Genomic DNA, 26,655 nt, shown 5'->3' with positions numbered 1-26,655 from the left:
AAGTGGGGTTACAATAAATGCCACATTCAAGAACTGTCAGATATTTAAATTAAATCTAATTCACTAGGGTGCATGAATGACTCAGCAAAGTTTTAAATATTAAGGCAAAATGCAATGAGATTACAAGAACAAATAAATATATAAAGTTTGGATCCTGTTTGATAATGGGACTGCTGAGATGTTTACGGATGCGCCTCATGGCTCTTAATTCCCTGTACTTTCACGTTATTGTCTGACATCCTACGGAAACGCGTGTTTCTGTATTTATTATTTAATCTTTCATTTATATGGATATTTGCAAACACAAATATCCCTTTGAAAGTACTGAAATATACAGCTTTTGGTGAATTATTCACTTCACAAACCGTAATTACAAAATCCTGGATGCCCTTTTGTCCATCTGTAGTACATAAACTCCGTGAGGATTAATATGTGAAATAAATAAACATCAGATTTGTATTACTAGCTTTATGTGCTTAAAAGCTGGATTTTTGGAAAACCTTGAAAGCAACATCCTATCTGTCTTCATTTCCTGGAAGGAGGAATCAACCAATCACAGCGCATGTCCTCTTGCGAAGAGAACCATACACGGCGACCCGGCGGCTACAGCAGGCTATCGCTTCTCTGCCACCGGGCTAATATGAGCCTTTAATTGAGAGTTAAGACATTAAACCGGATGCCTCTATGATCCAGCTAACATTACAGCGAGATATACAGTGTTCAGTTTGCACAAGGTAAGGCATTTCGGCGGTAATAAATCTGATGGCGTGAGGTTAGCTAACCGTGGATAGCTGTCATGGTCACGAACGCCAAACTCCATTCAAAAATGTGGCATTTTATGGTTGACTTGCTTCTTAACAAAGGCAGCATAACTTGATTAACGTAAACATTTAAACTAATTCTAAACATATCGGAACACGTTAAGATGCACTTCCAGTTCGGTAATCTGTCCAAACACCATATAAACCGTTTTTCCACAAAATGTAACCCTACAAAATTGGATGGCGGTGGCAGCGAACAATTGTGAAGGACTGCCCATGAGGATTTGTAACGTTAACATTACTGCTGCATAAATGCTGAATGCATGCGTTCGGTGTACGCTGAATCGCAGCTTATGCACAGAAAACCTGTAGCCAAGTTTACAATGTCTATGCTGCGCCTGTCACGTAAGATGATGATGATGATGATACGTGAAATTTGCCAGAATTTTAAATGCAGTTTGGTTTATCTTTGTCTTCACGCTGCATCGATGTCGGGGCTGCTTCTGGCTAGCAGGTAGCCTAATATAACGGGCCACGAATAACGTTACTGTCTGACATTATTATTCATTTGTAGACCATTTCACAGTTGTTAACATAAACATTCAAACTGGCCCCAAGTCGATTTACTGTTTGCAATGTAGCTAGCTATGTGACTGACATCAACTTACATGAAGTCAACAAGGGGCCAGGTTGTTGCCTAGCATTGGAATAACGTTGAAAAGGATCTTGAATTCTTGCCTTAGATAAAATACGTTTACTGGTGAAATGTCTTTCATCCATCCAGTAGTTTAGCTGACAGCCATCATATTGGCCAGTATGAGTTTATTTGGATGATTGAGAAAGCCAAACTTAACAGAAAAAACAAGTTCAGTTAGTCGTTAAGTGAAAAGTGTACACATGTTCCCTGTAAGTTACAGGGGACATTTATTTATGAATGACTGTGTGTAACATAGAAAGTGGTGCTCCATGTGCAGGGAGATTAGCAAAGGATTAGGGCTCCACAAGGACAAATAGACGTCATTCCTTCTCCAGTCATACCGGACATTGGTCCAAAAACATCAGCCCTCATCTCCCAGATTCAGAACATAATAACTAACATCAAGTCTGTGAAGTTGTGTTTATTTGTAGTCCATATTGAGATAAAGATTGCAAGGAAATGTCACATTTTAACTGGTAAAACCAACCTGAGGAAAACCACAATATTGTCCCAACAGCAGTGCTGGAAGAAGTAGCCTACGCTGATTTTTTTTTTAAAAGTAAAAGTAGCAATACTACAGTGTATAAATACACTGTTATCTGAATCTGCAAAGTAACTTATAACTGAATGTTTAAAACAAATGTAGCGGTGTAAAAAGTACATTATTTGCCTAAAAAAGTTTGTGGAGTAGAAGTATACAATGGCAACACTCAGCAAAGTACAAGTATGTCAACTTTGTATTTAAGTACAGTACTTGAGTAAATGTACTTAGTTACATTCCAGCAATGCTTGCCAGAATCAGGTTCCTCTATTGCAGGTTGTATGTGTACATTAAGCCAGATCTAAAGACCTAATTATGGAAATCAAGACTTTTATTTTGCTCTGATTTGTTGTCTCTAATGATGCTCTTTTTTCCAGCTTCTGTCAATGTGATCATTTAGGGTATAAAAGACACTGTTACCCGGCTATAAATCAGAAGTTGGGAATTCCTATTTCTCGTTAGAAAAGACTAAAATAAAATGGCCCTGTATGTCAGAGGTCCATCGGTCCTTAGGATATTTGGTATTTTTCCTGACATGACATCAAATGAACATGCCAGATGGGTAGATTGTATATGAAGTGAATATTTTACTACAGATGATTTGTAAATTGTGACCAAGATACATACTAAATGGTACATTTTACAACTGGAAAATCAACTTGTCAGTGCCTAAATGACGTCAAACCTAATATGTACTGTTCCGCAATTACTTATTACTTAGCGGTCTGACTTGCACGCTGATTCCAATATATCTACAATAATTTATCGGGCTAGCTTTCATTTATATTCAACCTGTTCTTTTTAACATCTGGAGTAATGCTTGTTGGCTCCGGTGTCTGCATTGACTTGCACTCGACTCTCTTCGGACGTATTGTTAAAGGTCCCTAAGCTAATGGTCATAATTTCTGTCATACTAGACAGTTTGGCTCATAATTTTAAGGTTTTGTTATGCTACAGTGCAGTAATTAGATAGGAGTATGAAATAATTGTTAAACTGTCTGGCTGAGCTATTTTATATGGACTTTTTGGGGTGCTTGGCCTGATTTCGTAGTTAACTTGTAACATGTCACACAGCATAGCAAGCTACTGTTATTTATAACAATAAAGAAAGCAATTTTAAGAGAAACTCTGTTACAGTCTCTTAAGAATATTCTCAATGTTGCCCTTAGTCCTCACATGATTTTCCTTATTTGTAGATTTTGACAAGCACCTTTTGTCTCAAGCAATTAAACATGTCTTGATGAGCTGGAGCAAAACAGGACTTTAATGTGTTTTGTTCTAATAATAGCCTTTTTAAAAATGGGTATTTGAATACTTCTAAATATGGACCTGAGTAGCAGTAGTAGTAGATTAAGTTGTTTGTGTCTATGCCCACAGATGTGTTTCAGCTGGTTGATATTGGTTTGGAAATGCCGTATAATATATGTATCTACAGTCATACCATTGCTAATGGAGGTCTTTTAAATAAAGGGGGTCTTTTAATAGTGATTTTGATAACATTTCTTCTATGCAGTTCTTTTAATTGTTACAGACAGTCTTGCTATTATTTATATTAACACTGAAGTGATGTTGAAGAAATATCTTGTTGCGAGTCTTCCAGTCAGTATTGGGGAGGACCCACTTTTGACCACCGTTCTTTTTTTGCTAATGCCGTTTTTCTGTTATTCCCAGGTTTGGGAGCCTTTTCCTTTTCCCACATTTAGGTTATGTGTTATTAAGCAAGCTGGAAGTTTGAGCATGACATACTTTGTGATTTAGTCACCTGGCTTTGACGAGGGGGGGCGGGGAATCGGCATCAGCTGTGTGCTTGTCCATCAGCTGTGTGCTCGGCCATCAGCTGTGTGCTCGGCCATCAAGTGGTATTTCAGACTGGACGTGCTGCGATGATCGCTCAGTTCACAACGACAAAACACACACAGATCACTTTGGTCTTGTCAGTGGAACCATATGGCAACTTTTTAAAAGTAAACTTTCCATTCAGAATCTTATTGGCATCCATTTCGGCGTCTCCCGCTCGCCATACTGCTCTTTGGCCGGCTCCCGAGCCCAAACAAGTGCGTGCGGCGTGCCTATTGTTGTGTTTCCGGTCTAGCTAGATCCGGCGTGGTGTTGTAGTTTTTCTAATGTTACTAGTTGTTGCAACAGCATGTGAAAAAAAAAAAAAAAAAAAACTACAAAGTTTGCTAGGCCAAAAAGAACGTTGATCTCGCGCTAAAAAAATGTACACCGTTAAAATGAGTTTGTGTTAAATCCGTTAATAGCGTGTTTAACTGACAGCACTATTATATAACGACAAAACATGTATATACAAATCATGATCAATTGCAAACCAGTTTATTTCTATTAAGACTATACAAAAGAGTTTAGATATTGGTTTTGTTACTGCAAACCTGTCAGCATTTTTCATACACGCACGCCTGTACTTTCCCTCCCTAATTTTCTGCTTTTGTCTCTCAGCTGACAGCCTTCCAGCTAAAAATTCATGCTGAATAGTGGCTAAAGTTAGATTTATATCGGCACTTGATAAAACTTGGAGTACAAAAGAGTCCCAGTCACATTTTTGGAAAGGGAGACAAAAGATTCCTCTGTGAGAGTGTGTGTCTCTCTGTACTGGGGCTGCTTCATTTTCATACCATCAGTCCTGTTAGCGTGATAAATGAGCACCATTTGCATGGGCAGTTTTTTAAAAGTCTGCACCACAACGACTGCAGTTAGCTAATTAACCTAATAGACCTGGCTCAGTGATCCTCATCGATCGCTCCAGTATGAGCTGCAGGGTGGCGGATTGATCGGTGCAGACCTTTTATTGCCTGGTGGTCTTGAAGGTTTATGTACAGTATAGAGCAAAGGCCTGTTCTTTAGAGAAGTACTCTCTCCTGACAGACTGGCCCACAGTTTGCACAGCATGCTTGGAGAATGTTTACATCAGCTTTCTTGGCTTCAACAGGCATGCCATCTGGGCCTGCAGCGTGTCCGTCGTGGAGTATAATACTGGCCTTTTTGATCTCATCTTTGCAGGGTGATTCCAACCAAGAGCCTGACCGTGTTGTTGTTGTTTAGTTTTGTGCACTTCGCACAATCATTTGGGTATAAACTGCAACTAACGGTTATTGTCCATTATTGATTATTTTGCTAATTATTTTCTCTAGTAATCATATAATCATTTGGTCTTTGAAAAAGTTGATATAGTGGATATGATTTAAAGTGCTCATATTATGCATAATTAAATAATTGTATTTAGAGGTTTTACCAGAATAGGTATATGTGGTTTAATTTTCAAAAAACACCAGATTTTTGTTGTACTGCACATTGCTGCAGCTCCTCTTTTCACCCTGTGTGTTGAGCTCTCTGTTTTAGCTACAGAGTGAGGCATCTCACTTCTGTTCCATCTTAGTTGGGAGTCGCACATGCTCGTACTGCTAGCTTGTCAGTTGCAGAGTATGAGGGAGTGCCACGCTAGCAGCTAGGTGAGCATTATAACGTGTGTTACAAAGTGACCACGTTTGTCTCTGAAGTAAAGGCTGGACTACAATAGAGCTGTTTGGCGCAGTTTGTGAACAGTGTTTTCTGTTGGAGATGGTAAGTCCCTTTGGGGGGGGACTTTGGGCTTTTTCACTTTGTAAACCTATAACGTGCACAAAAAGATATAACACAATAAAGGAAAGGGGAAAAGCCAAAAACAACAATATGAGCACTTTAAGGCAAGGAAAAGCAGTCAATCTTTACATCTGAGAAGCTGGAAACATCAAATGTTTGGAGGTTTCCAATGTTTTTGAATGTTCAGTATGCTGCATGACTAATTTCTGAATGGAAAAGCTTTTAAGAGACTATATCAACTAAAGGTATAGCCCAATTGTTTTCCCTCATGTGAATGCACTCAAATGTGAGTCCAAAACTGTAGCTGCCATTTTGCCAAAACTACTGTGGTTATCAGAAAAAAAGTCCTCTAAACCTTTTCTTGGCAAGAGAATGAAATAGTGCTAACTTTCATTACCATCTTTTAAAAGGATGTAAGCAGTGTGAAGCTTAAGTTTTGTTTTCACAACAGGAGGCTCTTAACTTTATCGGATTAGGGACAATGGAAGTAAAGCTGCCTTCCCTTGTGCCGGTGCAGCAATAGAGATTTTTCTCATTGAAAGCAAAGAGAAGGGTGGATATCAGCTTTCTGACCACCAGTGAATGTTGGCAAAGTTTCTTCTTAAAGGTGCCCTCAGGATGGGGATCTCGTTTTAGCAAATTAAAAATAGTTTGGATGTGAACAAAGTGAAGTACTGTTTGTGTCCGACTGCTGAGTACACCACAAAGAATGTGAGTGTTTTCTTTGCTGTCAACGAAACAACCTATAATTCTCTGTAATTTTGAGCTTTTATAACAAAATCTTAATAAAAAAGATGTACGAAGTTCATGTTGAAAGTTAAGCTAAATGCAGCACTGTTGTTGGATACAAAAACTTGCTAATGTTTGCTTTGATCTTTCCTTCGTCCTTATACACCTTAGACCCCTGATAGTCTATATCTAAGACGTTCTACTTCCGGGATTGCTCCGTTGCTGCTTTTAAAATTCTGTCGGATGTCCCTCTTTTTGGCCGGATGTCTCTTATCTTCCGCTTTCTTTGTGTTGGTATTTTAAACACTGGTGTAATTATGAGGATTATGGTTAACTGTTCAAATCTCTGCAGGGTAAATCCAGACATCTGGCTAGACTATCTGTCCAATTTGAGTTTTCTGTTGCACGACTAAAACAACTTTTGAACGCACACATGTTACACCAAAACCAGTTCCTTCCCGAGGCTATGTTGCAGCGGCACTGGGGCTCTGTGCGGCGCTCTGACGATTGTGATTGGTTTAAAGAAATGCCAATAAACGCACATTTTTCTCCCATCCCGGAATGCTGTGTGGACTAGCCAGACCCTCCTCCGCTGCGTTGTGGAGGAAGGTCTAGCAAAGCGAGACTAGACCCCTGATAACCCCTTAAGTTAACAATATCACTATCAGATCTCACGTTCCATAACTGATGTTAGGGGCTTCATGTAACTGATTATTTTTATGTTATTCGTGAGGGCGAGGATCGGAAAGGCCAGGAGAAGCTTTTCTAAAAATGAAGAATATATGGAGCTCAAGGGACTTGTCCATCAAAACAAAGATCAGGGTCTTCAACACCAATGTGAAGTCAGTCCTTCTCTACGGCGCCGAAACTTGGAGGACCACCGTTGCCGCCACCAAAAAGATCCAGACATTTATCAACACGTATCTGCGATGCATCGTCCAGATCCGTTGGCCTGATACCATTAGCAACCAGGAACTCCGGGCAACGGACAAACCAACTGCCAGCAGACGACGAGATCATCCAACGATGCTGGAGATGGTTAGGGCATACCCTCTGCAAACCGGCTTCCAATATCACCAGACAGTCCCTTTCGTTGAATCCCCAAGGGAAAAGGAAGAGCAGTCGACCCAGAAACAGCTGGCAGCGAGACTTGGACGCCGATGTCAGGAGGACGTGCCACAGGACCGAGACGGCTGGAGAATCCTTGTAGGCGGGCTATGCCCCAGTAGGGGAAAATAGGCGGAAGAAGAGATGTGATCCGAAACAATCAGTCAACTAATCGCTTAGCTGTAGAGCTTGCCTCAAATAAAGGAATTCTTAGTTGATTAACATTCCTAGGATTTTGGCGACTAATCGATTTGATCAGTTTCTCCACAAAGAAATCTTTAAATGTGTTGACCAGAGGTTTGCCCATACGTTTTCTTGAAATTTAGTCATTTAGCATGAAAAAAAGCATAAAAACGACTAATCAACTAAAGAGGTCTTAGTCGACTAAGACCAAAAGGGCAAATTAGACGACAGATCGACTAAAAGGAGGCAGCTCTACCTAGCTGATAAACAAAAAATTCAATGTTAGGTTTTTTTAACAACCTATTCTTAATTACTTATTCTTAAATGGCAAGATGTTTAGAAATTGAATATCTTTCCAACTAAAAGTCCACACCACGACATTTGAAGATGTTGCCTACAGCTACAGCTCTTGGAAATTGTAAAAAGCATTTCCCAATTTGTTGGAATTTTATAGACTAATTGATTTAAGTTCTAACAAAAATCATTTTTGGCTTCAGCCCTAAACCCATGCTATCCCCTTCCAATCCAACTGAAATCTACTTTCACAAACTAAGAACATTATCTCCAAAAGACACAAGGAAAAAACAGTTAAATGAGGGAAACTGTGGCCTGGATCAATGCTCTTATCCTGCTATTTTGTGAATATCGGAATTTACTTTTTGACAAAGGGGGCAGATGACTTGATAATGGTTAGTTGAAATAACAAAAGCTTTGTTCTTACACAGCTCTAGCGTTAGCTGGGGATTTGTAATAATTGCAAAGGTCATCGGAGTTTGAAATCCCGTGCAAATCTCCCCGCTTTGTAATATCTAAAGTTAAAAAAAAAACATCCAAAGCAAAAGGCCTACCATATGCCAGAAAGCATGTCTGATATTAGTCCTGTGTGAATAGACATAGATTTTATGTGCTTTTTTTCTGTGTTTACATCTAATGGAGGCTGCAGGGGAAATGCTTAATGAAAGCACTCTGGCCTGATTTAAAGCTGCTGTACAGTATGATTCCCTCTGTGTGTATATACATTTTCCATCCCATTCTGTATTAAAAACAGTAACATAGAGCTATTGTTTAGCTTGCTGTGTGTGCGCTTGCAGGGCTGTCTAGTCACAGTCTGACCAGGTCGTTGGCCCTCTCTGACATGGACTCGGACGGGTAATCTGCGAGATCAGCAAAATGTAATCTTCTTTAGCCAACGACCCAAACAGCATTATTTGTGTGGCTGAGTAAGAGTCGGTGAGAGTGTGTGTGGGTGTGTACAGTAGCCATAGTTTAATACAAATCCTTTTTTGTTTACTGTAATTGTGAAGCACTAAACTAACTTGTACTTCAAGTCATTATCTCTAGTTAGGATACAATGGTGAGGGCGGGTATAATTATGGGAGTTTGTACGCCTAAACCCAAGAACTCGATTCCTCCCTTCTGGGACCGCCAAGTCTGAACTGGGTGTGAAGTGTAGTTTAAAGACCATTAAAGCACAAAAGATGGAGACCTAAAACCTGCACTGTGCACTTGGATTTAAAGATGGACGCGATTAAAAACTAACTGAAAACTGGCATCTAATTTTGCTAAAATATAAAAACAAATCAACTTACACAAATGAGAACGAGCTTCAATTCTACCTGCTCACAGACTAAAAGCATATTGTTTTCTCACATCGTAGTCTCGCTTTGCCAGACCCTGCTCCAAAGTGCGCGGGAGGAGAGTTGGGCTACTCCACATAGCATTTGGGGATGGGAGGAAAACGTGCTCCGGTTTATTGGCATTTCTTTAAACCAATCACAATCGTCTTGGGCGGCGCTAAGCACCGGAGAAAAGACGCGGTGCCACTGCAAAATAGGCTCTGGAGGAACTTGTTTTGGTGGAACGTGTACGTTTTAAAAGTTGTTTTAGTCGTGCAACAGAAAACTCAGATTGGACAGACAGTCTAGCTAGCTGTCTGGATTTACCCTGCAGAGATCTGAGGAGCAGTTAACCATAGTCCTCAGAAATCCACCAGTTTAAAATGCCAACACAAAGGAAGCCCAAGGCAATTGATATCCGGCCTAAATGAGTGAAATCCGGCGGCAACGGAGCAATCCCGGAAGTGGAACGTCAAGGATATAGACTACTCACATCCTAACCTCTGACATTTCCCTCGTCTTCACTCCACAACTTCTTAAACCTTGACTTATGTGAAGGCCAATTGTAGCTGTCACCTTTTTGAATGTAATTTTAAAGGATGACATGTTGTGTCATGTATTTTAGAAGTAAAACGGTAAAATGATATTTATCAGCCACAATTTTGTTAATTGATTGATTAAGTGTCCAATATTTGCTAATTTACACTTGACAAATTTGAAGTTTGCTGCTTTCAACTGTCTTTATATAATTTTAAACTGAATATGTTTAAGAAAAGAGTCAATTGAAGATGTTGGCTCTAGCTTTCTTCTTTTAAAGAGCATCTTTCAATACATATACACATATATGTAAGTTAATTTAATAGACTAAATGATTAATAAATCCATTATGGGGGAAAAAACTGTAGACGCTGCAGGTTAAAATATTAACCTTGTCAGAATATCTTCTTGTGTTATATCGACAGATTTGCTCTGTTGTAGTGTTTTTTTATTATTCTCTGCTGTGTCCTGTCATTAGTTTGCAGCTGCAGAAACATCAAATACTAAAGTTTTCACCAAATGTTAATTGACGTCTTTCTTTTCTGAGTAAATCTTGCCTAAATCCTGACTTTGTATCATCAACTGTTGTTGCAGCTCTATGTACATTTCTAAAAACCCTATCCTCTGTACTGACTAGCTAGGCTGCTCCTTTGGCTGGGAAGTTAAAACAAAGAATTTGGTGTTGCCTTTGCTGAATATTGCAACATGGCAATGAACTGCAATATTTAATACAGTATGTAATATGTCATCTTTAAATAATTTTTGACTCGGGATGGTTTTTTTCTTTCTCCTAATAATAATAATAACAGAGGTGAGCCATGGCTGAACCGAACGCCTCCCGCCCCCAAAGGAAGATGTCCACCGCTGGGGAGAGTGTGTACAAGGTGCTTGGCCTGGAGAAAGGAGCGACAGCTGAGGACATCAAGAAAGCATACAGGTAAGATTCAAGATTTTATTGATGTGCCATTTGTGCATACACCTAAACAGTCCACATAAAACAATTCTCAGTATGGCTATGTTCAGAAGATTTTGGCATCCGGCGACTTTCGCGCGTACAAAATCAAGTGAAGATAATGACCTCTTCTGAAGAGTCCATGTTTTTTTAATCCTCCGTGTCCTCCTTGGCTACTAGCAACTGCGTGGAGGAGGGGTGGGGGGTGGTGCGTGATCACGGAAGGCTTGTGTCATGTGGACGCGCCGACAGTTTTGTTGTCATTACTTAGAATTCCTCACGGGGCCGACAGAAACTACGCACTATAGCTTTAACTCATCGTTTATAATTTTATGTATTGTACTATACTTCATATTTATTCTGTATCATATTATACCATACTATTAATCACACCGCTGTCCCTTTTACCTTGTAATTTTGTCTTTAATCGCATATTGAATAGTTATTTTTATTTGTATTATTTTAGTTTTATACACCTGTTATTTTTTTCTTTCTCTATTTATCCATACTTATTTGTGTCATAAAATTCTTGTGCAGGCTCTTTGAGTCAAATACAAAGAGTTAAGAGCAAATAAAAGCACACTAACTAAAATAGAAAAGGATTATACAAGGTAAATAAAATAAGACAGAAAAACCTAGATACTATACAAAAGAGTGCAACAAATATAATAAATTGTGAATACCGTAACTGGAGTATGAGCACTACTGTAAACCAGGAGCTTGTAAACATAGAGTAGAAGTAATGTAAGTAATGTAAGGCAGCCTGAATCTGAATTATTACTCTAGTTAAGATGTCTCCTCAGAAAGGATTAGTTTCTCCAGAGTAGGCAGGCTAACCACATTGTAATTATGACTTTAGGTCATATCCTTAAATGCTTAAATTTGTGTAATCATGCTCCTCATGGTGTTGGCAAATTCCCCCTCATGAGTGATTGGATTCCTCCGAGACATTGCTCCACTAGTCCTATTGCTAAAGAGCATTTTTCTGTGAGACAAGCCGACACAAAAGCATTTGCTAATTAGCAACTAATGAGTATTCATATTTTAATCATTCTTTTCGAATCTGTTAAGTTGGATTTTCTTCCCATTTTTTTTTAAGAAATGATCTACTAATGTCCATCAAAAGTTCTCAGAACCTAAACTACCCTGTTCACATTGCATTTACACTTTTATTGTTGAGAAATTGGAATTGGCAAATGTTTGATTTGATTGATTATCACAATTGTAATTTGGGCTGCAGTTATCAATTTAATCTGCTGATTATTTCCATAATACCATGATTATGCCCATCAGAATCTCCTCAAGTTGCTCTTTTTTTTTTTTTTCAACCAGCCATCCAAATATTTTCACATTACTGTCAATGATCAACTAATTGTTTCTAATTTCATCTATTGTACTATACTTAATATTTATTATAGATTATATAATACCATACTATTAATCACACCACTGTCACTTTTGGCTTTGTAATTTTGTCTTTAATTGCTATATTAAATAGTTATTTTGACTGTATTCTTATTTTAGTTTTATATACCTCCTTTTTTTTTTTTACTTTCTCTATTTATCTATACGTCTGTGTGCTGCTGTACGACCTGAATTCCCCCTCTGCGTAACAATAAATACCTTATCTTAATGAGTAATATTGTTAAATTGTCCGTCACTCAGCTAATCGATAGGGATGGGAATCACCACAGGCCTCACAATACGATCACGATACTTATGTCACGATACGATATTATTGCGATTTTAAACCTATTGCGATATCCTGCGAAATATTTGTCAACATCTGTTTTATCTAAAAAGATCAGTTTCTCTGTTTGATTATCTCCCTTCACTTTTATTGCTGGAAAATGGGATTGTCAAGCAGACAAACTGACCAACACATGCAGTATATAATAATAGGTTGATACTCGGTGTACGTGTATGGAGTATTGCCACTGAAAATATTGCGATACTATGCTGTATCAATTTTTTTTATTTATTTTTTTCACCCCTACTAGTCGATTACTCAACTTTCTAACTTTTAACTGGTTATCCATGTACTCTCATAACCTTGACATCCTGTGTTTTAATCTGGTGGAGGAACCTTGTTACGTGTCACATAGTTTTTTTTTATTTGTTTGTTTTTCACTCAAACATACTTATTCTCCTTTTTGAATAGACCATAAGCATGACTTTAGTTGACATTTAATTATCTGCTATCCATCAATAAACTGAAGCTCAAAATAGCCTAAAATGAATAAAATCTAAAAACTTTGCCACCTCTGCTTCACTTTGCGTTATTTGACGTCCCGTGTTCCCTTCTTTTCTCCTGACAGGAAACTAGCCTTGAAGTACCACCCGGATAAGAACCCAGACAACCCAGACGCAGCAGAGAAGTTTAAGGAGATTAACAACGCCAACTCTATTTTAAACGATGAGACCAAGAGGAAGATCTATGACGAGTATGGCTCCATGGGCCTGTACGTGTCTGAGCAGTTCGGAGAGGAGAGCGTCAAATATTACTTCCTCATGTCCAAATGGTGGTTTAAGGTTTGTGCCTTGGTTTGTTTACAACCTAACATGGATTTTTAAAATCGCTACTTATGCATATAGGTGACAATTTCTGCTACATTTGACTTTTTTTAGGGCTTGTTTCAGTCAAGTCCCTTTGCCTTTTCTATACAACCAGGCTAATATTGATCAATTCTAAAGTGGAAACTATTGTTGGCTTGCTATTTGGCACATACACAATATATGTGTCTATTTGCAGCGCATTCATTCAATCTTTATTTATCCTCGAGAGATCATTGAGGGGTGACCCTCATCGTCAATGTCATCGAGTCAGATTACAAAGACGAATACAGAACAACACAGAAAGTACAATCATATGAAGTATAGAAAGACAATAAAACATTCAGAATTGGAGAACTATTTGATACATAAATTAGGATAATAGGGATGCAAAAGAAAATGCAATCTAATATTATCTAATGCAATAAACCACCAATAAATGCTACCTTTCTGTGAAGCTTATAATGTGTCAGAAATCATTGTATCTTCTTTCTTATCCTTGTATCACAAACTTGTATTACTGATATAAATCAAGATTATAAAGTACCCATCCACTTTTTTCCGTACAGCTCTCACACATGCATTATCTCTAAAATATGCCAGCACAATTCAGTGTACCAAAGGATTAAATCAACTGTTCATCATTTGATTGATTGAGGTCCCTGTGTTAATAATTTGGACATAAAGACATACAGTATGGCTGGTTTCCGTTTTGCTTGTTAACTTCCTGCAGGGTCTGGTGCTGTGCTGCACGATGTTCACCTGCTGCTGCTGTTGCTGCTGCTGCTGTTTCTGCTGTGGGAAGTGTAAACCACCTGACGACGATGACCACTACCAGTACGTGGACCCTGAAGACCTGGAGGCACAAATCAAAGCAGAGCAGGACGGAGGTGAGAGGGCGATTTCACATCGTTCTGGTTGAGGCTCTCAGGTCTTTATAACGCTAATGTTGTAAATATTCTTTCTTCTTGGGTTTTTCTTCTTATTTTTTTTTCTAGGTTGATGCTGTACATCCAAGAGACAATACAGGCTCCCACAAGTAGTGCATTTAAAGCACCTTATACAATACTTGATCCATTAACCACTATGCGATCAGGCCTGTAAAGATTCTTAAATAATTGTCCATTATTTTTCGACATAAGTGTTATTACATTATCTGGGTCACACAATAGTGATATAACCAAAAATATGTGTCCTGGAATTCATTGGAAACTTTAATTTGTTTAAAAAAAAAAAAAAGTAATGAATATTTTTAAATTTGACTGAAAGAGCCAATTATTTCGTTAATCTGAGACAATTAGTTTCACAACAAAATGTGGAATTGTTACAGCTCTATGTGCGGTCGTCAATTAAACGTATAATATACATTTTAATACATGTATAATATACATTACTTGAAATACAAACTTTTTTTTTTTTTTTGAACTGTAAACCTTATTTTATGTGAACTGATGAGCTCAGGTGTAAGTTTCAATGGTTTGCTACTTTGTTCCCTGACAAAATCACGGAAAGTTAGACATTTCTGTTGTGCAGATGTTTCTACCGCTCAAGTAAAGAAAGGACAAATGTTATGCTCCTTGCTGTTGGAATTAAAACTGCTTAACTCAACTTCCTCCTTCCTCCAGGCACTTAACGGAGTCTAGAGTGAGCTGGTGGATAGATTTAGATCCGTCTGTTGGTCTTGTTCTTCCACTCTTGTGTTTGTTTACTGGAGTCTTTGGGGGTTTTCTTGCAAGAAAAAGTACACATTCATTTCCTCCGGATTAAAAAATGGGTCCTCCGGTCAACTATGTTAAAAATCTCTGAGCCGTTGTTAAAGCGCCAGAAGCATTTTTGGACACAAATCAGGATTCATGCACGTCTGTCGCTGTGTTGTGTTTTTTTTTAATTTAATTTTATTTTATTTGAGAAGAGACATGATATACTTAGGCAGCTTTTGCATGAGGTCCTTTTGAAGATAAAATAAATACAAATCTTGCTTTAAATCCGGTAACACGTCAGTATCTTGAAAAACGTCATGTCTGTTAATGTGTAAACAGCATCTGTAGAAAAATAATCAGTGTTGAAACCAACCCTAAAGGCTTTTCTGTGACCTCACTAGTGAATTCAACATGCTCTCACGCTGCAGGATTCGTGTTTTCATGCTCCCAGGTTACACAGTAATCATAGGCCAGCCCAAATCGAACCTGGGTCCAGAAGGCCCAGAAGGCCAGAGTCAGCCCATCCCCCTGCCACTGCCCATGGCTCCACCTGAGCCCCAGCCGCCGACCCCAGCCAGTCCAGCGGGGGAAGAGAACCCCGGGGAGACTCTGCCGGAGTCTAAATGACTCGTAAGAGCCGCCTCGTCTGAATACCATGTGTCGCATATCGTCGTTTTGTCTCCATCCTTGGTGTTGCTCGTCCATGCTTGTTAGCTGCCCGTCTGGCTTGTACGTGGCTCGTCGCTGCTTCTTCACTCATCCATAACAAAACCGCCCGTCTAACTCCCACTGCACTGTCCCATTCATCATGTCACCCAAGTCATCTTGTACCTGCATGTTGTTTCCATATGCCCGTCGCCAGTGTTGCATTAAGTCACTGTGCCGTTTGCTTGTATATCGCTGCCAGAAGATGAGCATGGCTGAATTAATTACTGTAGCTTTTAGGGCTGCATGATATGAGGAAAGTATGCGATATTGCGATAACGTTGTTGAATATTGCGATAACGATATGACATGCGATTAAATGGACGGATATTGAAGTGTACTCAGTTCTGCTGCTTTTCAGTATTCTGCTAAAATACAACAAGTTGTTTGTTTGAATTGAAAACAAACTAAGGGAAATAATTTACAACATTCTTTTTATTGAAAAAATTGAATTGAATATTAAAGGTTGAAAAAGAGCAGGATACCCAGGGCTCGTTTTACACCTATCACCATTTCTAGCCAGCGGGGGACCATAGGCAGGCTGGGGGAACTCATATTAATGTTAAAAAACCTCCATAAAGTGAAATTTTCATGCCATGGGACCTTTTTAAAGGCAGCACTAAAAAGAAGAATGACATTTACATTAAACATTTCAAAGTGCCGTTTTCTACTGATATTTTCTTTCAACTAACATGAAGAACCTCTGAGTGTCTTTTGCGATGCGGTCATTGCGCTCGTTGATATTGCGATGATGATACAAAAACGACATATTGTGCAGCCCTAGCAGCTTTAACCTTTTCTACTGTACTCTTCTGTCACTGTTGTAACTGCATCGTCTTGTGTTTGACACTTAGGCGGTATGTCATGTGAGAAAATTCTTAGCTTTCGTCATGTAGAGAAAGAACACTAAAGAAGCCCGTTATATCGGTTATTATTTCAGAGTTGTAATCGTCAGATATTTTATGGAAAAAATGTTGTTTCTTTGCCTTGCATGTCCACTTTTTGTTTAATACAGAACTGTGTTGTCTAATACGGATCTGTTTGTCTGTTTGTGTGTTTTAATAATCAAATTAACAGTTTTTATATTTTGGTTTTAAATTGTAAAGGTTTTGAAGTTAAACATTTTGAAACCTGCGGACAAACCTGTATGATAAAAGGGATTTTGTCCAAAGATATTCAAAGGAGAAATTTGATTTTAAACTTTGCCGTAATGGAGTGTGTGATGTCGGGGTAACATGGGGTCCCTTCCTCTCCTCCCGCAGGAAAGTGACGGAGCGGATGAGCCTCAACTAGTGAAAGCAGGTAGGTGAGATTTTCTTATTAGTCCACATGCAGGGTAACGCATCACACAGGTAGAAGAAGCTCTACAAAGACCAGCTGCTGTTAGATGTGTATTTTGTTTGTGGACAACCAAGAGACAGGTTTGTGAAGCTGTATGTTTAGGAATAAGTGTCACTTTTTTTTTTTTTTTTTTTTTTTTGCGCATCTGGATCAAGTTGCTGTTGAATATCTCAGTTTGACTTCCACCTCTCTCCCTCTTTAGCCTCTCGAGCCCCTTCTATGATCCAGCCACATTCACCCGCTGCCAGAGATCAACCAGCCCAAAGCCACCAGCCACCCCAGGCCCACACCTTAATCCTGGCTCCTTAACCCACCTGATTTATCCACTGGACAACACCTGTAAGGTGGGCACCTAAAGCCCCCACCCCTTCCCCCTCCTCCTCCTCCTCCTCCACGGAAATAAAGTTACGGAGGAGTATTGATGCTCTGAAAATGCTAAGACCCCCACGGATTTGTTGAATCCCATTTCTCCTTCTAGCTTGCCACATACTTTAGCTTAGCCTGAGCTAGATGTGATCCAACAGTGTCCATCATCCGGGGTTAGGCTTGGCAACATGCCTGGACTCCTCACTAATCTGTTCCCGTCATCCCATTACAACCAGTAAGGATGTGACGCTGGAAGATGGCATGAACGGGGGAGATAAGCGGGCAAAGGACATCGTGGAAAGGCGATCCTCATCATTTATTTATTTGCGATCCAGACCAGGATTGAAATAGTCTCTATCACAACCTCCCCTGCGTCTCCCTCCGATGTGGACGTTCGTGACCAACAGGAGCACTTTTTTTTTTTTTATTACATTCCTCCCCCTTTTTTAACTTGTTTTGGAGTTGTTTCTCCAGCTAAAAAGAAGGAATGGTTTTTGGTAAAATAACTCCAGTATGGAATTGGATGCCACTTGGTACACATCATCAGAAGCCAGCAGCACGAGGATGTGGGTGTGGAGGACCTTTTCTTATTTTTATTTATTTTTTGCTCTTTTTTTCAGTTCTGTTTTACCGAACAATCCCATTCAGTTAAATGTTGCATTAACACCCTCTAATGTTCATCTCTGTCAACAAGCTCTTGATGCCATGTGTGGTGGTAAAAAATAATCTTCTTTCGAAAAAGAAGGACTAACGCTACACAAGTTTTTTTTAAATCGGGATGCTACTACATTTCACACGAACGCTGAAATGTGGGGAGGGGGGAACAGAAGAGACGTGACGCAGCAGAAGTGACTGACAGATTTAAGTCTTTGATGTTAAATGTCTGAGCCAAAACCTGGAGCAGAAGATTTGGAGCATGGATCAGGAGCAGAGTCCAGACTTTGCTCCCCAATGTGCATGCATTTTTCCCGGATGCATGCCCCCCAACCCCTCCCTACTGTACAGCACTGGAATACAGTCCACAGCCCGAAACACAAAAGATGAAAAATCAGCATAGTGTAAACTTACAGAAATGCAGACTCTGGTTACACACACACACACACACACACACACACACACACACACACACACACACACACACACACACACACACACACACACACACACACACACACACACACACACACACACACACACACACACACACACACACACTATACACTTGTACCAGCCCGTATGTCATCGTGTGCCACCCTCAGCTAAATCTATTTAATGAAATTAACAAAGACGGATGCCATATCATGGAAAAGAAACCCATTTCTATTCATGTTTTGTCAGATCATCGCGCTCCTTCTTGTGTTATAGTCCGACTATTTTTTTCGTAGACCAAAGCCAACAGCTCCATGTAGCCAGCCAACCCATAATAACTCTCGTCGAGGCCGATTAGTCTCTGGAAACGCCATTTTGCTCTGTAAGCCACAGTTCAGTTTGTCAAATTTGTTTCTACAATATGCATTTGGGTCTATGCACCTTGTGGAGCGCGTCCGTTGCCATTTGAAATGGTTATCTTCCTTTTTTTTTTTTTTTTTTTTTTTGTAAACCTTTTATTTTACCTCTCACTTTCAGAAGAACAGAAACCTTCAACTTTTAAGTCATTTGAGGATCCACAAACGCGGGTCCAGATTCACTAAGACCGCATTGTAAGGGCAATCTTATGATTCACGATGAGCACTTTTTATGATAATGAATACACCTCAGTTCTTGAGTGCATTTTCAGTTTTTTAACTAAATTCACAAAATGTTTTGTAGATTAATTTGTGGCCCTTGAGAAATTAACCCTTTAACCCCAAATATCAGGCACTCTTATTTTAGTTGGAGGACTAATCCATTAAGTCCTGCACCTTTGCACCGTAAATCTCCTTTTCATAGTTCTGTCTTAAAGGTTCCAATATAGAAAAGCTCTCCCTCTGCTTCCTGACTTAATGGTGGCAGTGATGTGCCTTGAACAATAATTGCAGCAGTGACTGAACAGACCACTCCTGGATGCAACATTTTGATGACTATTTTGTCGCTTGTTTAAATGTCCCATGGCATGAAAATTTCACTTTATGAGGTTTTTTAACATTAATGTGAGTTCCCCCAGCCTGTCTATGGTCCCCCAGTGGCTAGAAATGGTGATAGGTGTAAACCGAGCCCTGGGTATCCTGGTCTGTCTTTGAGAAAATGAAAGCTCAGATGGACCGATCTGGAATCTTCTCCTTATGAGGTCATAAGGGGAAAGGTTACCTCCCCTTTCTCTGCTTTGCCCACCCACAGAATTTGGCCCAGAGAATACCGTATTAGTGGACCACTAAGGTCTATATAAAAGAGACTTCAGATACAGTGCTAGGGGACCACTAAGGTCTATATAAAAGAGATTCAGATACAGTATTAGGGGACCACTAAGGTCTATATAAAATCATCCAAAAAGCACCATGTCATGGGACCTTTAACATGAAATCCCCTGTAGCGTGGAGAAAAATTGATCAGATGTACATTCAGGTACGTGACCATGACTGGTGAGAGGAGGCTTTAATCGTCCCTTCTACTCTTTAGTTTTTCTCTTTGCACACTTTGTGTTGATTAGCATGGCACTCTCATTTGCTTATTTTGGGCATTTATTATTGCTCCTCCTGTGTTTTAGTGAATCTGGATCAGTTCTGTTTCAGCTTCCTGGTGACAACGGCCACCCGAAATGTTTTGAGATGATCTTTGACTTTAGCAAAACGTTGTATACATTTGGTCTAAAACAATCACATTTTTTTTTTATTATTATTATTATTCTCAACTTGTCACGTTCACTCAAGGTTTTAGATCACTTTTTTTTGTGTGGATCTTTTCCCTTTCGATCTTTGTGTAGTTAGAAAGGAGCATTCACCCGTCATTCACAGGTACTTTTTTAGGAGCAGTGTTGTCTGCGTGATCGACGTTAGTGCTGCAGCTAACAATCATTTTCTTGATTTATCGCTTTGTCTATACAATATAATGTCGGACAGCGGTGAAAAATGGCCATCACAGTTTCCCAGAGCCCGAGTTAACATCTTTAAATGTCTGCTGATGTCCAACAAACGGTTCAAAACGCAAAGAAATGTAGTTTACTGTCATTTAGGACAGAGAAAAGCAGCAGTCTGCCCACTTGAGAAGCTGGAATCAGTTTTTGGCATTTTTGCTTGGTGAGTGACAAATGATTAATTGATTAACAAAATTGTTCCTTTTTATTTTTTTGTCAATCGATTTATTGACTTAATCATTTCACTAGAGGTTTCTTGTTGAGTTATTGCCACAATTTGCGAAAGCTGTTAGGATTTAAGTTGGTGCAGCACAGTACTGAATTTTTAAGATTACTGATCTGTATAGAGAGGCGATGTCCCTCCCCTTCCAGTGGACCTCATGGGACCTTAATTTGGAAAAAAATATGAACAGTAGTGAACGGGGAGCGGCAAATTTATTTTTTGATCCCTTTTGAATTGAGCCATGGATTACAAATATGATGTTCGTCAATTTAAAAGATAATTTTTCAACCAAAGACAGTCTCAGTTAGCCGTAGGTTTGTCATTTGACCACTTTTATGGCCACGTTTTGTGGTGCGACTTTGAAGTGTGTAGTCTTTCTAATGACGCATTTTCACAGTCTTATACTTCAACAGTTTAACTATAAACTGAGACTTTCTTGAACTGTGAAATTATCTATTAAACTGATGAACAGCATATATGTAATTCATGGCTCAATTCAAACAGGTTAAAAAAAGAATTTGTCATTCCCCATTCACTATAGTTCATATTTTTTCAAAAGATAGGTCCCATGCACCGGAAGTAGGAGGGCGTGACTTAGGCTCTCTATATAGGGCTATAAAGAGAGATGACCCAAAACTCATGTTTTCCCCTCCGTTTAAACTCCATCTTATTAGTTAGGTCCTCTTCATTTATCATGACTGTGTTCTGCGTGAAGTCAGACGTCGCCCTCTGTACTGTTCACCATGCCAACAAATCGATGAATGCCATTGAGTAATGTTTACTCGATCTGGTACAGTACATACTATAGGGGTAAGTTCTTCTCAAAGTTCCATGTTTAACACGCTTTACTTCCGGGAACGTGAGGATTATGAATCTTGTAAAAATAATTTCGGCGGGCTTTTGTTATTTTTCATAAACGTCTTGCGGTCCGCTTTTCTAAATCTGTTTTCTGGTCTCCAACGCACCATAGATCTGCAGGAGTTTGTGTGTTGAAATGACGTGATGGACACAGAAACGTTGTCATATCTACAGAACTACAGTGCAAAATGAACCTAGGGGTTAATAGCATATTTGTACCGAGTCGACCATTCTCTGGGATATGTTGACCAGTCAAACGAACGCCGTGCAACCAGTAACCAGTAACGTAGCTCAAGCAGGGTATTCGTGGTTCGACCAGTCATGACTGTTTTCCCAAGATGGTGCCCACCTGTATACGTGAACGGTACTGTCTTTATAATCTGCCTTTTTAATAAACTGTCTGTACACTTACAAAGTTCTCAATGCTTCACTTTACATGTAGGGACCCTCATTACGCTACCGTGGAAGTGTGCTGCTATTTTGAGCCTTGTTAGTGGTATAGAAATAGAAAAAATTATTTTTACTTTACCCGTGCCCCGACGACTAGCGTTGTTAGCTAATTAGCGGTTTGCGCTAAAACTGGTCACATTCGATTAGCATGAAAAAAAATCCCAGAGAACGGTTGACTCGGTACAAATGTGTTATTAACATTTAAGTTGATTTTTGCGCCAGAATTGTCCTTAAAGCCAAATCTTCCTATCCAAGGGTATTTTTTAAAGGAAGAGTTTGACATTTTCTGGGTAATATGCTCATTCACTGTCTGTACGAGAGCCACTGCTCCTGGCTGAGAAAGTAAAACATGTACATGTAAAACCACAGCTAGTTTTTTTTACACTTTGGTTTTTGTACAGATTAAACAAACTCATATAACATGTTAATTAGTCAGGGTTAGCACAGGCTAGCGGTTTCCAGTCTTTGTGCTAAGCTAAGCTAACCATATACTAGCTGTATAGTTATATTAACTGCACAGAGATGAGAGTGGGATCAATCTTCTCATCTAACTCAGCAGGAAAGCAAAAAGGTGTATTTCCTAAAAATGTTGAACTGTTCCTTTAAATGAGACTTATTTGAATAGATCAGAACAGATTTTTTTTTTTTTATTGTTTTGTGAAACAAGGTCTTCTCCAACAAACATGTTGTTGCCATTTTAGGTCTATATTAATAACATTAAAACCTTTAAGATTGTTTACTTGTCATTTTGGGTGTCATTAGATTGATGTGCTGTTGAGAACTATTGTCAAGTGCGGAGTACTGTTGCTTGTAAGTGAATTTTTATATATTTTTTTAAAAGATGTTCTTGCTTTCCAGTGGCAGGGGGGAATTTGAAGGGCATCCCTTTGTTTTTCTCCCACAACAAATAAAGGCCATAGTGTGTCTGTGTATCAAGCTAGACATGTCTCAACTTCTAAAACTCCTCAATATTAATATTGCCTGGTGCACTGCAATTCTCTAATGTAGAACTAGGTGTAGGACCAGCAATTACAAACCAGCTCAGACAAAGGGTTCCAACACTTTATTTTTGGCTCGGCCTTTGATGGATTACATATCAGCTTGTATTTGTCAGCAGAGCTGTCTGCAGACTCGAAGGCCACCCGTTTTTAACATTTAAAACCTGTAACTCCAAGTTACTTTTTTTTTTTTTTTTTTTTTTAGATCTTCTCACATTAAAAGTGTAAAATCGATTAATTTATTATTTTTTTGTAATTGTAAATAACTCATAAAACTGCTGAATAACTGACATAATTCCTTATTGTTAATGTTTTTTTTTTAATTAATGTTTGTGTACATACCTTTTTAATTTTGTTTTTTATTTGTGACATAGAATTTCCATAATTTAAATGTAATATTACTACAACGGGGTTCAACTTGTTGGTCAACTTGGGCGTTAAGTGATGGGTGCAGACTCTAAAGTAATTTGTGTGTCGACTCTAAATACTGGGTTAAATGCTTTGTGCTAACCTCATAGCATACGTTGTATTAGTGTATACAAACTCCATGTTAATGTATGCTAAAAGCAGTTAGCGTGGAGCTAACGTTCCCTCCGAGGACAGATGATTTTGGATCTGTCTTCTCATTACTCGATTGACAAAGTGGGACAATCTACCAAAATTGCTGTGTTTGTCTTAAGAGTGGCAAGAAACTGTTAAATTGAGTAGAACAACATGGCGAAGACATTTTTATCAATGTAGATGACGTTTTTGTTTTTTTGGAGTGGGGTTGGGGGGGATGTCAATGTCACTCACTGTTGTGGTTCCCTGTGGACAATCTGTATATGAGTAACTATGAAATTCAACCAAAAATTAAAAAAAGGGGGATTTTATAATTTCCTGTCTTAGTTTGTCTTTTATTTGCAATTGTGTGTAAAGTTTTTGTCAAACTTTATTTTAATTTGTTTTTAAATTTGCAACAAATCCGAAGAAAAAAACAAAACCCAAACCAGCAGTGTTTTAGTCTGTGTGGCACTCAGCCCAAAGCCCATTTATTCCTACAGATGACTTCAATCTTTCGGTTACACTTTACTTGAAGGTATCTACATAAGAGTGACATGACACACAGGGTGGCTACTTTGAAGAATCTAAAATATAAGACATGTTTTCAGTTATTTCACACTTTTTTGTTAAGTACATAATTCCATATGTGTTCATTCATAGTTTTGATGCCTTCAGTGAGAATCTACAATGTAAATAGTCATGAAAATAAAGAAACACATTGAATGAGAAGGTGTGTCCAAATTTTTGGCCTGTACTGTAGTTAGTTAATCTTTTAAAGGCTCAGTAATTTCTTAAAAACAGGTGCCCAGTGTAGTTTTTAGCAAGTTTTCTAAAACCGGAAGAAATGGTGTATTTGTTGGGGACTATTTTCAACAGCGGAACAATTTATGTTTTGTGCTCCAGTGAGTATTTGTGGCAGCAGGACAGTGTGTGGGATTGATGTGTTTTTATTGTTGGGCTTCTACCTCACAGAGGACAAAGATCTATATCAGGTTTTGATGCACCGGTAATTCTTGTTTGTAGACACATCCGGTGTTGATTTTTGGGCTCTTTTTGGGATATTTTTTCATAGTAATGAGAAAAATGTAGAATACAATTGTCTTTGATGCACAATAATTACCTGAAACTGCAAAAAGAAGCTAGTAGAGCTGCATGTATAGCTGTTTGTATTGTTAGCTTACTCTGCAGCAGCCCTCCTCTCCCGAGCCTATAAATAGTCTCGTAATCCCATTAGTAGATTAGTCTACTTAGCCGACTCCATTCTCTGGATTAGAAAATACCTCCTGGGTTTGGTTGCTATGAACTGACCGCTTATCAGAAAACTGACAAAGGTCAGAGGGCAGGGACCAGTGGTGGTTTTAATAAACCTTTTTTAGGGATGCTCAAGATGCTAAATTTCATCTCAGCCCCCCTAAAAATTATAATTAATTAAAATATATATATATATATATATATATATATATATATATATTTTTTTTTTTTTTTTTTTAAATCAATTTTAGTGCTTCAAGTAAGAGTTTGCGAACTTATCCGTTATGGACAGTGGACAAACAATTACAGGTTGAAAGGGCTTGAAACAGGTTTATTATCCTGTGTCGCTGTCGCCAATGCTATGCACCTGTAACCCAGTCAAGGAAAGTTGTATTTTTTTATTTATTTATTGTTTACACCTCATTATCATTTCATTTGATTCTGGTAGTCCATAAAGGGACTTTTGTTTGTAGTTTTTTCATGCGTTCAATGTTTTGCATTTATCCTCTGTTATAACAATAAAGTCATATATTCATTGTTATTTAGTGAAATTACTGATTTAGCAAGGGGGTTAACACTTTTGCAAGGCACTGTATCCGTGTCACATTCTCATTAGGGGCTGAGCCCCCCCTAAAGGTCTGATCCTAGAATCGCCCCTGGCAGGGACAGGAGGGGAAAGGGTCTCTGGGTCATATTGTGGAGATGATTACGTTTGAACTAATGTTTTATTTCAAACTGAATCTGGTTTAGCCTGATAGGATGGCTATAATTATTTATTTTTTTTCCTTATTTGTCTAGGATGACATTTTGTTTTCATTAGTCGTACTTCTGTTTATATCTGCCCTGAATCCATAAAACATGGCATTAGTTAATGAATCCATTCATTCATTAATCCATTCATTTTTTACCGCTTCATTTATGCTGGGTAGCTTAAGTAAATACTTCGTCGACAAACTATCCAGCCATGTCATCGTCCCCAAATCGATATAAAGATGTTCACGAACAAATGATCCGCCATGTGTAGTGTCGGCTGCAGCCTGAAGTAGGGATCCGGACAGCGATCCAGAACGAGAGATGATCGCTGTAAAAGTCAGTTCAGAGTTTCCAGTGGGACTTCTTGCAGCTTGTATGTTAGCGCCATCCGGTGGCGATATTACGAATCCCACTATGGCCACGCCAAGACCCGCCCTTCAATAGCGTTCACACACTACTATTGGCCAGGCGTCCATGCTTACATGTACAGGTCCTATCCCCTGACCAATCCCCTAACCCTAACCTTAACCACTCGAGGAGAAATGCCTAACCCCAACCAATCGAGCTGCTTCGTAGGGCGGGTCTTGGCGTGGCCATAGTGAGATTCGTAATTTTGCCATCCGGTGGTGGTCACAAGACGAGGCACGGAAGGACTACACTCAGTGTTGGAAATAACGAATGCAAATATAGTTTTCTTTTAATGTAGCGCATTAATGTAGAACGGTCATTTTCACCAGAACTCCTTTAGTAAGTGGTCTATAGCCTATCACTTATTTGTGGACACCCTGCAGCCAATCAGAATTGAGTATTCACCCAGGACCATGGTATAATCTATAATAATGCATCATAACGTATTAGTTGATATTTTGCATTAATAATATAAAGCTGCAAAGTGACTAGTATGATGATGACGTTGATGTACCTTCAACCCTATGCAATTATTGTTTGAAGCATCTATTTTGACACAGTACGACTAAATAGTACTTTTTTTTTTTTTTAGTTGTCGAGTGCGCCTATTCATTATTATTATTACTACGGTAGTCCATTTTTTGTATCCTTTATTCTAATACATGTGGACAGAAACCCCTGTCGTATTTCTTAAATTTGGCTATTTATTCTTTCCCTTCGATATGCTTAGCATGGAA

General features: G+C 38.8%; 1 protein-coding gene across 1 annotated transcript; it reads left to right on the top strand.

The window, feature by feature from the left end:
• Positions 1-550: 550 nt before the first annotated feature.
• On the top strand, positions 551-17,808 carry dnajc5ga (DnaJ (Hsp40) homolog, subfamily C, member 5 gamma a). Its single transcript, XM_028605734.1, has 6 exons — positions 551-734; positions 10,578-10,705; positions 13,039-13,252; positions 14,007-14,163; positions 16,941-16,980; positions 17,222-17,808. Exons 2-5 carry the CDS (start codon positions 10,587-10,589, stop codon positions 16,946-16,948), a joined length of 498 nt encoding a protein of 165 aa, XP_028461535.1. The 5' UTR covers positions 551-734; positions 10,578-10,586; the 3' UTR covers positions 16,949-16,980; positions 17,222-17,808.
• The last annotated feature ends 8,847 nt before the right edge of the window (positions 17,809-26,655 follow it).

The sequence above is a fragment of the Perca flavescens genome, chromosome 18 (genome assembly GCF_004354835.1).
Source record: "Perca flavescens isolate YP-PL-M2 chromosome 18, PFLA_1.0, whole genome shotgun sequence".
In the NCBI taxonomy this organism is placed as follows: domain Eukaryota; kingdom Metazoa; phylum Chordata; class Actinopteri; order Perciformes; family Percidae; genus Perca; species Perca flavescens.
This window is presented reverse-complemented; position numbering and strand designations above follow the sequence as displayed.

Coding starts and splice junctions, on each gene's coding strand:
- dnajc5ga (XM_028605734.1), top strand. CDS start 10,587: ATGGCTGAACCGAACGCCTCCCGCCCCCAAAGGAAGATGTCCACCGCT. Junction 10,706..13,038: donor GACATCAAGAAAGCATACAG/GTAAGATTCAAG, acceptor TTCTCCTGACAG/GAAACTAGCCTTGAAGTACC. Junction 13,253..14,006: donor TGTCCAAATGGTGGTTTAAG/GTTTGTGCCTTG, acceptor AACTTCCTGCAG/GGTCTGGTGCTGTGCTGCAC.